This window comes from Eleutherodactylus coqui, chromosome 4 (genome assembly GCF_035609145.1).
Source record: "Eleutherodactylus coqui strain aEleCoq1 chromosome 4, aEleCoq1.hap1, whole genome shotgun sequence".
Classification (NCBI taxonomy): Eukaryota; Metazoa; Chordata; class Amphibia; order Anura; family Eleutherodactylidae; genus Eleutherodactylus; species Eleutherodactylus coqui.
Window position 1 is genome coordinate 96126715 of NC_089840.1, and position 14771 is coordinate 96141485.

At 46.5% G+C, this 14771-nt stretch overlaps 2 protein-coding genes across 3 annotated transcripts in view; both read right to left on the reverse strand.

Moving 5' to 3' along the window:
* The window catches only part of LOC136625585 (arylsulfatase H-like), a 381691-nt gene that overhangs the window by 171661 nt on the left and 195259 nt on the right, over positions 1 to 14771 (reverse strand). The window lies entirely within an intron of this gene.
* The window catches only part of LOC136625587 (arylsulfatase H-like), a 49771-nt gene that overhangs the window by 14580 nt on the left and 20420 nt on the right, over positions 1 to 14771 (reverse strand). Inside the window, exons 7-8 of the mRNA XM_066599910.1 lie at positions 14057 to 14191; positions 13465 to 13627 (exon numbers count right to left, since the gene is read on the reverse strand). Coding sequence (XP_066456007.1) covers positions 13465 to 13627; positions 14057 to 14191 — 298 coding nt within the window. The remainder of the gene's footprint in view (positions 1 to 13464; positions 13628 to 14056; positions 14192 to 14771) is intronic.

Here is a 14771-nt window from a genome sequence, read left to right on the forward strand (position 1 = left end):
TACCTAATATTGCCCAGGTCTCGCAGGGGCCTCTCAGCAGCGGGTCATAGCCCCTGAGTTTGTATGTACTTTTAGTTGGATTCCAGAGATCCTCCAGCCATGTCTCTCCATGGATGGCTTTAGCCAGCTGTTGTAAGAGGGGGTCTCTTGTTGGGTTTGCCAGTTCCAACCAGTACTTTAGTTGTATGGATCTATAAATGTCGCGGACACAGGGCATATCTATTCCACCCTCCCATCTCCTTTTCGCTAAGAGGGTATGGGCCAGTCTTGGTCTTTTTTGTTTCCAGATATATCCCGAAAATCCCGCCTTGAGGGTCTGGAAAAAAGCACTTGGGATATAAATTGGGAGCATACGTAGTTTATATGTGATTATGGGAACATATGGTTTTAGGATGTTTTTTCTCCCAAACCAAGAAAGGTATGGAAGGTCGTATGAGCGAAGGAGATTTTTTATGTTTGTTAGGAGCGGTTGGAAGTTGGTGGTGTACAAGTTTTCGGCTTTTTTGGTAATTTTAATACCTAAGAAATCAATAGTGTTTTCTGACCAGGTAAAAGGGGAATGGGTCTTAAGCATTTTGCTGCTCTCTCGTGAGACAGATACGTTGAGTATGGTCGATTTGGAGAAATTTATCTTAAAATCAGAGATGGAGCCAAAGGTTTCGAGGAGTGACACTAAGTTGGGAATACCCTTAGTAGGGTTTGACACTACAAACATAATATCATCTGCAAATGCAGCTAGCGATAGTGTCTCCTGTCCTATTGTGATTCCATCTATATCTGGGTGTTGTCTTACTCCTTGCAAGAGGGGTTCTATAGCGAGCACAAATAGGGATGGTGATAAGGGGCAGCCCTAGCGCGTTCCATTACATATGTTAAACGGCAGAGAAAGGGTATTGTTAATTCTTAGTCTCGCATAGGGATTCTTATATAGTGAAAAAATTGCTCATATCAGGTGATTATGGAAATTATATTGGGTTAGGACTCTCTCTAAGTATGACCAGTTTACTTGGTCAAGCGCTTTTTCAGCGTCTGTCCCAATAAGTAGGTATTTTGTGTTTTTGCGCAAATCTCATTGCATGGAGCAGTCTATAGCTATTGTCTTTTCCTTCTCTTCCTTTTATGAAGCCAGTTTGTTCTTTGTTTATTAATTTGGGGAGTAGGTCTTCTAGTCTTTTGGCTAGTAATTTTGCCCAGAGCTTTACGTCCAGGTTAATTAGGGATATCGGTCTATAATTGGCGCTTTATTATCCTTTATTATCCTTATGTATGAGAGTTACCTGGGCTTCTAGTGACTGTTTAGGGAGATCATTCCCCTGTTATAAAGAATTAAATACGTCTGTTAATTTGGGGGTTAGAATTTTCTTGAAGGTTTTGTAGTAGTGAGCGGAAAAGCCGTCGGGGCCAGGGCTTTTGCCTGTTGGGCATGAAGTGATCAATTCCTCCACTTCTTTTTCTATCACTTGGGAAACTAGGGACTGGGCGTCAGTCTCTCCTATTTTTGGAAGTTTTAACTTGCTTAGGAAGGGGTCTATCTTGTCCTTTTAGCTGTGTTTGGTCGTCTAATTTAGGATTCCCTCTTAGATTGTATAGTTTGGCGTAAAACGTCTGAAAGACCTTGGCTATCTCTTGGGTCGATGTCACTGTTTTGCCTGTGTTATCTCTGACCGAATTAATCTGATTTCTAGATCGGGCTTTTTTGAGTAGTGTGGTCATAAATTTACTCCCCTTGTTGCCTTGTATGAAGAGTGTCTGTTTTAGGAAAATATGTTTTTTGTTGAACCTTGACCACAGGAGAAGACTAAGTTCCCGGCGTTTATTAGTGAGTTCTTCTAGGCTGTTTTTAGCTTGTGAGAGTTTAGCTATCCGCTCTAGTTTCACAATCTGGGACAGTAGGGTATCTATCTCTAGTTGTTGTGCTTTTTTAGTTCTGGAGCCTAAGGCTATCAACGTGCCTCTCATGAAGGCCTTATGGGCTTCCCATATCAGCGGGGGTTTTAATTCATTATCATTATTTAGGCGAAAGTATTCTTCTAATAGGTCTGCAAGCTTGGTATTTTCATCTAAATTATCTAGTAGAACGTCATTCAGTCTCCACGTCCATTCTTTAGGGGCTTCTAGTCCTATTTTAATATCTATGTGGATAGCGGCATGATCTGATAGTGTGATCGTCTCTATTACCGTTTTTTCTACTTGTGTTAAGAGATTCGTGGAGACGAATATGTAGTCCAGTCTTTGATATGTAGAGTGGACCTGCGAGAAGTGGGAATAATCTTTGGTTGCGGGGTTTAAGGTCCGCCTAAGGTCTTGATGACCCTACTGAGTTGCCCCTGCGAAACCTGGGATTTGCCCCTTGAAGAGTCCAGCAGTGGGTTTTGGGTTACGTTCCAGTCACCGACAAGTATAATGGGCCTATGGCAAACTCTCTAAGCGTTTCCAGCTGTTTAATAAGCCAGTCTATCTGCTTGGCATCTGGGGCATATAGGTTAGCTACTGTTAGATTTACATTATTTATTTTCCCCCTCAGGAATAATACTCTGCCCTCTTCATCCGTGTATTTTGATGAGAGAATAAAGTTCATTGTCTTATGGAAGAGAATCGAAACCCCTTTTGAGGCCGAGTGTGGATGAGAGCTATGGAAGCTTTGTGCGAACTTCCTACCAGGGAGGGAAAAACATCTATCTTCCCTGTAATGCGTTTCCTGCATAAGTAGGATTTTTGTGTTGTATCTTTTTAGTAGCTGCGAGATTCCATACCTTTTCCGCGGCGTGTTGAGACCTCTCACGTTGAACGAGGTGCATCGTAGAGCTTCTCCGACCATGGTATAGTCGGCGTGCGAGAGCTGCCAGACAGATGTGTACCAATATAGATGAAGAGGTCCTGCAGCACCACTTTCAGTACCCAATCATGGGGAAGAACTTCTGCACAGCCGATCAATAAGGGTGAACCAACCTTTATATATTGCAGTCCAAATAAACAAAGAAGATCCGCAGCAGACCAGAGGATAAAGTAAAACAAAGTTCTTTTATTCCAAATCCATAAACGGTACAGGCAGCGACGTTTCGACCGTCTCCGGTCTTTATCAAGCATGATAAAGACCGGAGACGGTCGAAACGTCGCTGCCTGTACCGTTTATGGATTTGGAATAAAAGAACTTTGTTTTACTTCATCCTCTGGTCTGCTGCGGATCTTCTTTGTTTATTTAGACAGATGTGTACCGGAATTACCGGAGCAGAAGGAAGGCTGTGTAGGAAAAAGGAAGGTGGTAGGTTATTAGTATTTAGTATGTCGGAGGCCTTGGTAATATCTTAGGAATCTCCAGCTCCTCCCCTACTGTTTCCAATGGTTGTCAGATTCTTCTGTACAGGACCCTCGTCTAGCTGTTCGTGGTGAGTAGCTTCAGGAGGATGGGGGTAGAACTCTGGGAAGAAGTAGGGGGGTGGGTAGGGAGGGGGTGGGGTGAGGGTTCAGACAATAGGGTAGCGTATAAGACAGGTGACAGATAAACAAAAATTCTTACTGTCCGTGTGAGAAAATACAGACAGACAACTGTGTCTGTATGTTTGGGGCATTGAATGGGATGTCAACTAAACAACTTTAAGTTTAAGAACTTTTCCTTCAAGCCTGATCAGAATGAGATGTTCAAGCTCCCCTAGTCTTAGGGGGGTACATTTGCATTAGTTTCTGTAATTTGAACCAGGAGAAGTCAGAACAAGTGGGGGAGAAAGTCTCCAAGCGGGTCCTCCCAAAACATGAGTGGGAACTGGGGCAGTCAGTCCAATAATCCTTCACTTTGATCTGTGTTCATTATCTTTGGGCACAAATGTCATTTCAAAGGCCGTTTTAGAAGTCAGGTCTCTTCTGCTGTGTTATCCTCTCTAGGCTTTTTCTTTTGTTTATTCCTGGGTGATTTTGTCTGACTCACTACTCTCCAGTTTTCTGAGGTCGGCAGGCAAGGAAGAGCAGGGGAGTCTGGAAGCGGGAGCCAGTTAGAGAGTTCCACAGGTTCCATTTCTAAGTATTGCCAGCAATTGCGCAGGTCTTCTGGGGAGCGGATGTTAAGCCTCTTTCCCTTATGAGTCACCCCCAAGCCAAAGGGGAAGAGCCACGCATATCTGATGTCTTTTGACTTCAGTGCATCCAATAGGGGTTTCAGGAGCCTACGCTTTGCCAAAGTGGTTGGGGCTAAGTCCTGATATAATTGGATCGCTGTGCCTCCATATTGTACCTCTCGCTGGTTTCTAGCGGCTTCTAAAATGGCTGCCGCATCTGGAAAGGCCAGCAATTTACATATAATGTCTCTTGGAGGTTCATCATTTGTGGGTTGTGGGTGCAAGGCTCTATGGACTCTTTCAATTGCCATTGTCACTACTCTCTCCGATCCCACTAGCAGAGTAAAGATTTCATTCACCATCTTGGGGAGAGTTTCATTTGCCCATGATTCGGGGACCCCTTTAATACGTACGTTGCTACGTCGACTCCGGTTTTCTAGGTCCTCTTGTAGCAGTAGTGTTTTGTTTAGGTAGGCATGTTGTGCCTTCAGGGTCTGCACTATTTCTGTGGAATGTGTGGTAATGGCGGCGGTAGTGTTCTCCAGGTCCTCCACCCTTCTCCCCATATGTCTCCCCTCTTCCTTTATTTCAGTCAGCTCAGCTAAGACAGGACTCATTGCCTTGGAGATGAGATTCCTCATGAAGCTTCTTGATACTCCTTCTTCCTCCTCTCCTTCTGACGAGGACTCTCCTTCCCTAGGGTGCCGCTGCGGCCGCCGGCGCCAGCTTGCCTGGACCGCGGGGTGAGCGCGCGGCTCTTTCTCTAAGGTATTTCTGCAGATCTGTTTGCCCTCTGGCTGGGCGAGGGGTCCTAAGGTCCTCCGGTCTTCTCTCTATTAGTTTTCCCCATCCTGCGTCTGTTAAGCGGCTGTGGTGTGCTTGTTGGGACGTCTCGGTGATGGAGCTATCTCGCTAAGCAGCCATCACTCTCAGCGGTCAGGCTCCGCCCATCGAGAGGCAAGTTTCTGACCTCCCCAGCTTCATATCAAAATTTGCTGGTCCGCTTGGTAGACCTTTACTACAAACAGAGCAGTGCAAACAGGTCCTGTCGTAGATGGCAGAAAACGCATCCAGCAATGTATCGACCGCCCAGACTTCTACGCAGTCCATTACTCCCGGCCAAGGGACTGCAACTCTGAATCCTCTGGCTGCTCCTTCTTCCTCCCAGCCTCCCCACTCCATGAAAATGACATATTCTGAGCAGGCAGACACCCAGGAACTGTTCTCGGGTCCCTGCCATGAGTGGGAAAAAATGGTTCCTCTCTCACCTGAGGAATTTGTCGTGACGATGCCAAACCTTTGGAAAGTTCCCGGAGTCCGGGTGATGAGGCTGGGGACTTCTGGCAACTGTCTCAAAAGCTTTTTCTGGATGAGGATGATGAGACACAGTTGTCTGTCAGTGAGGTAGTAGTAAGGGCAGTAAGTCCGAGGGAGGAGCGCACAGAGGATTCGGAGGAAGAGCTGCTGGACGATAGGGCTAGGTGTTCAAAGGTTGTATGTTTTTTAGTTAGAGCGCGGACGACCGACGAACAGTGGTGTACAACCTGTGTCACACCAAGATAAGCTGGGGAGCCACCACTACCAGCCTGACTATCACCAGCATGCACAGGCATATGATGGCCAAGCACCCCACAAGGTGGGACAAAGGCTGTTCACTGCCTCCGGGTCGCACCACTGCCTCTTCCCCTGTGCCCCAACCTGCCACTCAGATCCAACCCCCCTCTCAGGACACAGGCACTACCGTCTCCTGGCCTGCACCCACACCCTCAACTCCGCTGACCTCGGCCCCATCCACCAATGTCTCTCAGCGCACCGTCCAGCTGTCGCTAGCGCAACTTTTGGAGCGCAAGCGCAAGTACGCCGCCACGCACCCGCATGCTCAAGCGTTAAACTTGCACATAGCCAAATTTATCAGCCTGGAGATGCTGCCTTATAGGGTTGTGGAAACGGAGGCTTTCAAAGGTATGATGGCGCAGGTGTGGGTGCAGGCACGAGCGCGTCCCGGCCTGCACCCACACCCTCACCTCCACTGTCCTCCACCCCATCCAGCAAGGTCTCTCAGCGCAGCACTCAGCTGTCGCTAACACATGCTTTGGAGCAAAAGCAGAAATATGCCGCCACCCACCTGCATGCACAAGCTTTAAACGTGCACATTGTCAAATTAATCAGCCTGGAAATGCTGCTGTACAGACTTGTGGAAACGGGGGCTTTCCAAAACTTGATGGTGGCGGCGGTCCCGCACTACTCATTCCCCAGTCGCCACTATTTTTCCCGGTGTGTCATTCCTTTCCTACACCAGCACGTCTCCTGCAACATAAATCATGCCCTCACCAACGCAGTTACTATATCTCCCTGATAGCATATTGGGTGAACTTGGTGGAGGCTGGAACCAAGTCAGAGCCTGGGATAGCTCACGTCCTACCCACACCCAGAATAGTGGGGCCTACTTTGGTGCTGGTATCTGCGGCGTTTTATGCCACCTCCTCCAAACCCTCCCCCTCCTCTTCCTCCGCCACGTCTACCTCTCAATTAAGAAGTGTGAGTACGTCACCAGCAGTCGGTAGCACGCAGCAGCACAACGGTGGGCAAGGGTCAGCAAGCCGTGCTGAAACTAATCAGCTTAGGTGACAAGAGGCACGTGGCCCCCAAGCTGTTGCATGGTGTGACAGAGCAGACCGACCTCTGGCTTTCCGGTCATGGTCGTGTGTGACAACGGCCGTAACCTGGTGGCGGCTCTGCAGCTCGGCAGCCTCAGACACGTGCCATGCCTGGCCCACATCTTTAACCTGGCGGTTCAGCGGTTTCTGAAAAACTACCCCCACTTATCTAACCTGCTCGGCAAGGTATGCCGCTCCTGCGCACATTTCCGCAAGTCCACGACAGACGCTGCCACCCTGAGAACACTGCAACATTGGTTTCAGCTGCCAGAGCACCGACTGCTGTGCGACGTGCCCACACGCTGGAATTCTACACTGCACATGTTGGCCAGGCTGTACGAGCAGCGTAGAGCAATAGTGGAATAACAGCTGCAACATGGGGGGCGGAGTGGTAGTCAGCCTCCGCAATTCTTTACTGAGGAGTGAGCATGGATGGCAGATGTCTGCCAGGTCCTCTGAAACTTTGAGGAGTCTACCCAGATTGTGAGCGGCGCTGCCGCCTTCATTAGAGTTACCATCCCACTGCTTTGCCTGCTGAGAAGTTCGCTGCTAAACATAAAGGCCGACACTTTGCAGTTGGAACAGGAGACGGGGGATGACAGTTTGTCGCTTGATAGCCACACCACCCTCATGTCTATATCTCAGTGCGTTTTGGAGGAGGAGAAGGAGGGAGAGGGGGAGGAGGAGGGGAAGAGACAGCTGGCCACACTGCAGAGGGTACCCATGCTGCTTGCGTCTCATCTGTTCAGCGTGTATGGGCTGTAGAGGAGAAGGAGGAGGATCCTGAAAGTCATCCTCCTAGTGAGGACAGCGATGTGTTGCGTACTGAGCCCTCAGCACACATGGCTGACTTTATGGTAGGCTGCCTTTCCCGTGACCCTCGCATTAGATGCATTCTGGCCAACACAGATCACTAGGTGTACACCCTTCTCAACCTACGGTATAAGGAGAACCTTTCCACTCTCATTCCCGAAGAGGAAAGGGGTACGAGAGTGATGCAATACCACAGGGCTCTGGTGGAAAAAGTGATGCTAAAGTTAACATCTGACAGAGCTAGTGGCAGAAGATGCAGTTCCAAGGGCCAAGTAGCTGGGGAGGCGCGGGGATCAGGCAGCATGTCCAGCGCAAGCAGGGGAACACTCTCCAAGGACTTTGCCAGCTTTATGGCTCCCCAGCAAGACTGTGTCACCACTCCCCAGTCAAGGCTGAGTTCGAGGGAGCACTGTAAAAGGATGGTGAGGGAGCACGTAGCTGAATGTACCACCATCCTCCGTTATGCCTCTGCTCCATACAACTATTGGGTGTCAAAGCTGGACATGTGGCACGAACTTGCGCTGTACGCCCTGGAGGTGCTAGCCTGCCCTGCCGCTAGCATCTTGTCAGAGAGGGTGTTTAGTGCAGCTGGGGGAATCATCACGGATAAGCGTACCCGCCTGTCAACTGCCAGTGCAGACATGCTTACATTTACAAAGATGAACAAAGGCTAGATTTCCCCAGACTTCTCTTCTCCACCCCCTGAAGAAGCGGAACCTAATGATTCTTTTTGCTGCAGCCGGAGAAAAAAGCATTCTCCAGCCCTGGAAAAAAAGGGGGAATTAGCTTTGTCAATCACTCTCTCGGATATTAGTCCTCCTCCTGAAACATCATGTCATCACGCTGAACTGCCAATTTTTCTGCGGCCCAAAAAGCTCTATTTAAAAGCTTTTTTTTACAATTTTTCAAAGTTTCAAAAGTATTTATACTTTAACAGAAACCAATTTTTTTCACAGGGCTGCCTCCAGGCTCTGTTACAAATGAAGCAACAGCCAGCTTATCTTTAAAAAATGTTTATGGGTTTCACCTGCCCTCACGGTTGAACAATTTTTTAGGGGTACACTTGTCCTCTTGGTACACCAATTTTTCAGGCCCTTGTCTATACTGTTATCTAACTAATTTTTCCGGCCTTCGCCTACACTCTTGGTAACCAATTTTTTCAGGTGTTCACCTATACTCTTGGTACATCAATGTTTCTGGGGTTCGCCTACACTCTTGCTACAGAAATGTTACAGCGGTCTGCCTATACACTTGGTACTGAAAGGTTTGAAGGGTCCGCCTATACTCATGCTACAGAAATGTTACTGGGGTCTGCCTATACTCTTGCTACAGAAATGTTACTTCCGTCTGCCTATGCTCTTCCTACATAAATGATACTGGGGTCCGCCTATACACTTGCTACTGAAAGGTTTAAGGGGTTTGCCTATACTCTTGCTACAGAAATGTTACTGGGGTCTGCCTAAACTCTTGCTACAGAAATGTTACTGGGGTCTGCCTATACTCTTGCTACAGAAATGTTACTTGCGTCCGCCTATGCTCTTGCTACATAAATGATACTGGGGTCCGCCTATACACTTGCTACTGAAGGGTTTAAGGGGTTCGCCTATACTCTTGCTACAGAAATGTTATTGGGGTCCGCGTATACTGTGGGTGCACAAAGGTTTCCCATTGCGGTGTTCAGCTGCCTGACACATGCACAGAATGAAGTGTGTGGGAACACATGGATTTCCCATAGCTATTTAACTCACGGCACCTTGGGTCACACAAGGTAGAGGCTGGGATCGAGCCTGACCCAAGGCCCGCTCACGTACTTCCCACACAGAGTATTGCGGGTCCTACCTCGGTCATGGTTTCTCGGCCTTATTATGCCACCTCCTCCTCCTGCTTGGGGTCTGGGGATCAGCGGTGGGCAATATGTATTTTCTCTCATGTTACCACAGTTATTGGAGACAGTGGTTTGGGCCAAACAAAAGGAGCATTACAGCATTAATAAGACATTCACAGCTTCACTAGCATCCGAGTCTGCTTGAGGCCCACGATTACTGAGGGTTTGGGCAGAGGCCAAGGTCCTGGGGGGGAGAATCAAGTGCGCCAGGTTTGGCCCGTTGAACTTCTTTGTGGTTCATCCAGTCATTGGAGTGATGAAAGCAACCGTAACTGATTTAAAGAGACGTTCACAGCTGTACTATCATCCGAGTCCGCTTTATGCCCACGCTTACTGAGGGTGTGAGTCGAGGCCGAGGTCCTTGGTGGGATGAAACTGCCTTGTTTGGGAGCTCTGATTTCTTTATGTGTAATACCGCCTTTGAGTTTCATGTGCTCACCTATGCTGTGGGTGCACAAAGACTTCCCATTGCATTGTTATACCTGTCTGGCAAAAATACACTGACTGACTTGGCTAGGGTGCAGACAGCTTTCCCATTGCCGTGTTTTACCTATCTGGCACAAATAAACTTAATGACTAGGGCAGAAGTGTGGGCCAAGGTCCTGGGCGGGGTGAAACTCTTCCATGTTTGAGCACTCTCTTTTCTTCATGCTTAATACTGTCTTTGAGTTTCATGGGTTCGCCTATGCTGTGGGTGCACAAAGGCTTTCCCATTGCATTGATTAGCTATCTGACACATACAAAGAATAAATTGGGCAGAAATGTGGGCCGAGGCGGAGGTCCATGGCAGGGTGAAACTCTGCCATGTTTGGGCACTCTGATTTCTTCATGTGTAATACTTTCCTTGGGTTCCAGGGGCTCGCCTATGCTGTGGGTGCACAAAGACTTCCCATTGCGTTGTTTTACCTGTCTTTCACAAATACACTGACTGACTAGGGTAGAAATGTGGGCCGAGGCCCTTGGCGGGGTGAAACTCTGCCATGTTTGGGCACTCTGATTTCCTCATGTGTAATACCATGCTTGAGTTCTTTGGATTCGCCTATGCTGTGGGTGCACAAAGACTTCCCATCGCGGTGTTATACCTGTCTGGCACAAATACACTGACTGACTAGGGCAGAAATGTGGGCCAAGGCCGAAGCCCTTGGCGGGGTGAAACTCTACCATGTTTGGGCACTCTGTTTTCCTCATGTGTAATAACACCTTTCAGTTCCTTGGGCTCGCCTATGCTGTGGGTGCACAAAGATTTCCCATTGTGGTGTTTTACCTGTCTGGCACAAATACACTGACTGACTAGGGTAGAAATGTTGGCCAAGGCCCTTGGCGGGGTGAAACTCTGCCGTGTTTGGGCACTCTGTTTTTCTCATGTGTAATATCACCGTTCAGTTCCTTGGCCTTGCCTATGCTGTGGGTGCACAAAGACTTCCCATTGCGGTGTTTTAGCTATCTGGCACAAATACATTGACTGACTAGGGCAGAAATGTGGTCCGAGGCTGAGGTTCTTGGCGGGGTGAAACTCTGCCATGTTTGGGCACTCTGATTTCTTCCTGTGTAATACCATCTTTGTGCACCGACAGCATAGGCGAGCCCAAGGAACTGAAAGACTACCCATTGCGGTGTTGAGCTATCTTACAGCTACACAGAATAAATTGTGTGGGGAAACATGGATTTCCCATTGCTATGTAACTCTCAGCACCTTGGGTCACACAAGGTGGAGGCTGGGACCAAGCCGACCCTGGGCCTGCTCATGTGCTTCCCACACATAGTATTACTGCATTGTGAAGATGTGTAGAAGTGCTGGCACCTGAGTCCCCTTTATGCCCACGTTTGCGGGTCCTGACAATTTTGTGACGGAGGTGGCATGGGATTGGAATGATGATCGTACGTCAATTTATCATCAATTCTCATCAGCATTGTGGGCTATTGCCCACACTTTCAAAGAGGGTCACTGCCTAGCCCTGCCAACCCTGTTTTTTGTAAACCAGCAGTCTATGTAGTAATGTAGTTGTAAGTTTGTTCATTGATTTATACTCAGAAGGGGGTATATTAGAAATTGGATTGCTCCAGGAATTAACAGATGCAGTCACTGTAATTAGTATGAGTGGATCCTCAGGGATATAACAAAGAAAAAGTGGAAACCAAGTGGATCACTCTATATAGTGATCCATTTAAGTGCAGGGTGTTCGGGCCACCAATACTTGAATTGGAACAATACTACTGAATGACAATATTTCTTACTATTGGGAACACCTATTTCCCCTATAGTTCATAATCTAATCATTGGTGAAAATTGAATCCAAAACTTCTTTGCTGACCATATAAAGTCTGTAATGATAAGTTGCTCTGATAAAGTCTGTAATGATAAGTATATAGTATTATGGGAAGAATCATCATCTTGACAACAGTTGTCTTAGTGGCCTAAGATAACATCGTTTTAGACTTTAGCTAGTAAAAGAGAGACTTTGGGGAACAGAGAAACATTATTCTTATAAAATAGTTTAAGAGCTAGTTAAGGAGATTTCTAAATGGGTTAGGGATCTTGCTAGTTATAAAGAAATTGAGTGAGTTGATTGATACCTAAATTAAGTATTTGGGACTTCCCATGGTAGTCTTATCCTGCAGTATTACACTTTTTTAACAGTGCAAAAATATAATATTCCCATTACTAAAAAAAAAGGGGGTTGATCATGGCCCCCACATTTTTTCACTGGGCCCATCTCATCCCACCCTGCCCCACTAGATTAGTTAACTATTTGATTTCCTGCTAGAAATTCCAGGAACCAAATACACAGTGAATAGAACCCATTGTTACCAATGGGTTCATTATCACTGATATAGCCTATTTGTTGGCAGAATTTCCAGTATGCAAAAAATTTCTAGCACTAACCTATGCTTTGGGCGTATTTGCCAGCGTCAAATCATCCTGACATGTCAGAGACCCAGGAATGTGATGGTTATACTTACCAGGGTCCCTTCTGACAGTCGGTCCTCCTCCAAAGCCGGTAGCATCTCACTTCAGTACAGAAACGTGAGAAACTGCCACTGCAGGGAAGAAGACAGGCTGTCAGCGTGGACCCAGTGAGTAAAATTATATCCTCGGGTCCCTGTCATGTCCCCACAGCACCTAAACTTAGGTTAGGGTGCTGTAGGGACATGACAGGGTAACGCTGTGCTTTGCGGTTGGCCATGGGTAGGGCTAATTCTCCCCCATGTGGGGGCCATGGGGCAGATAGAATTGGGAATGGCTGTAGGGTAAGTTTGCGCAAATTGTTTTCCGAATAAACACAGGTCTGAAGTCTTAGACAGAATATAGGACATTTGCAATGAAGATTATTTGCCAAGTTACTTCATCCCGTGATGAGGTTGCAGGTTGTCACTCAATTGCCACAGTAGCCTGGGGCCTTACAAAGGCTCCCAAGACTGCCATAAATTCCAGTCTACTGTAGGGTTATTCCAACAATTGAAAGTATAAGTTATATGCTTCATAATGTGATAACATGCAATTTTGCAATATAATGTTATAACTTGTTTTGCAAAGCTGTAAAGATATTTCTTTAACTGTTTTCCCCCTGTTTAGCTCTCCATTGGTATCCAATGGTTATAACCTGGCTACTCTACTCTTTTAGCTGGTCAGGCATGCTCAGTGCCTTCAAATTCTGTAAGGATGCCACAGTTTGTATAGTCATGAATGTGCACTTGTTAGTAACTGGCACTAGGGCATTGTGGGAGATGTAGTTTTGGCAATCCCTGCTACCAATTTAAATAAATGTGGAAATCTAAAGCTGGCTGGAAAGCTGGTTGTAAAGGTCGGCAAAAAATGTACAGAAGTTCAGTTTGATTGGTAAAAGTACAATGTACTGTAATACAGACAAACCACAAGTTCATGTCCCCTACAGGAACTTAAAAAAATGTAAAAATAAGTTCAATAAAGTTTTCAATTAAAAAGAATTTAAAACAGTAAAAGTTCAAAAAATATACATCAAGCCCACAAATGATCCCTGTACATCTGCATGGTGGAAAGAATCTACATAGTGACTCAGTGGAAAACCTCAATAATACAAACCTGTCTTTAGGCAATTCACCACCCCCCAGGTGGACCACGGTCGGATAGATATCCATTAGACTTGTGGGTTCATCAATTTTTACATCAGAAGGAATAATGCCAGGCCACCGGACTATCCCTGGCACTCGGATACCGCCTTCCCAGCCAGCCATGCCTTTACCTCCTGGAATTTTATATCATTAGAGCATATTGTAAATGCACTACGTGAGTTTAATACATTACATGATGCTCATTTTCAAACGATGTTTAGGACTGACTTTAAAGAAAATTGAAAGACTATATAATAATCAAATTGTGCCCCTTTGCTTCCATAGCTGTGACTACTTTTTGCCCTAGAAAATAGTCTTTCAGGCAATATGGAGTTAGTCGTATATGGGTAGTAGACTTTCTACTACAGTAATCTGATCACAAGCCAATTGGTGTCAAAGAGGCACTTCACATAACTCGGTGCTTCTGTCCTTGACTTTTGGTGATCAGTGGGAGTCTTAGCATCCCTATCACCACAAACAATGAAAACTTATAAAGTTGTACTGTGAGATGTTTTAATACAAATATAGCTTGTATAATATCACTCTATGGTCTCCATTCTCACCTCGATAAATTCCATTCCATCCTCCAGTTTGGAATTTTCCATCTTTAGCCTCTAAATGTCCTCCATGATCAGAGGTAAAATAGATCATTGTGCTGTTCCTTAGTCCTGCATTATCAATAGCATTAACGACTGAACCTGGAAAACAATATTCATTGTTCAGATTATGAGCCACTAAATGATAAACTCGTTACACTGCACAGAAAATGAGGACTCATGTGCAACCATAAGCAACAAATGCAACAGTAAATAAGACAGTATTCTATCGATCATATTGCCACCTTGTTCACTGAAAAAGCCAAAAATACCAGTACCAACACCCGCATTTTATTAGTATGCATTAGTATCTTTGTATGTAGTTTGCTAGTTGGTGGGGGAGCCCAAGATGTCAGCCAGTGTGGCCCACCTTGGAGATACAGGGCAACCCGCTGTCATATCAGCCAGGGTTGATATCCTGTATGGTGGGTCACCACCCATCTATGGCTGACATCTTTGGTATCGTTCTCATGTGCAGGCTATTAGTATATGCAGTCACTCCTCCCCAAACTGGGCTGGGTTGAGTGGGTGACTGCATATTAGCCTGCCGGGAACAAGCTGCTCCTCCACACATTATTGTCTGGCTGACTACATATCTTCAGGGCTTAAGGCCATTGCGCCTGCCCTACGGCGATTGTGCCGGTGGTGATTGTGCCTGCCTTATGGCGATCGTGCCTATGGC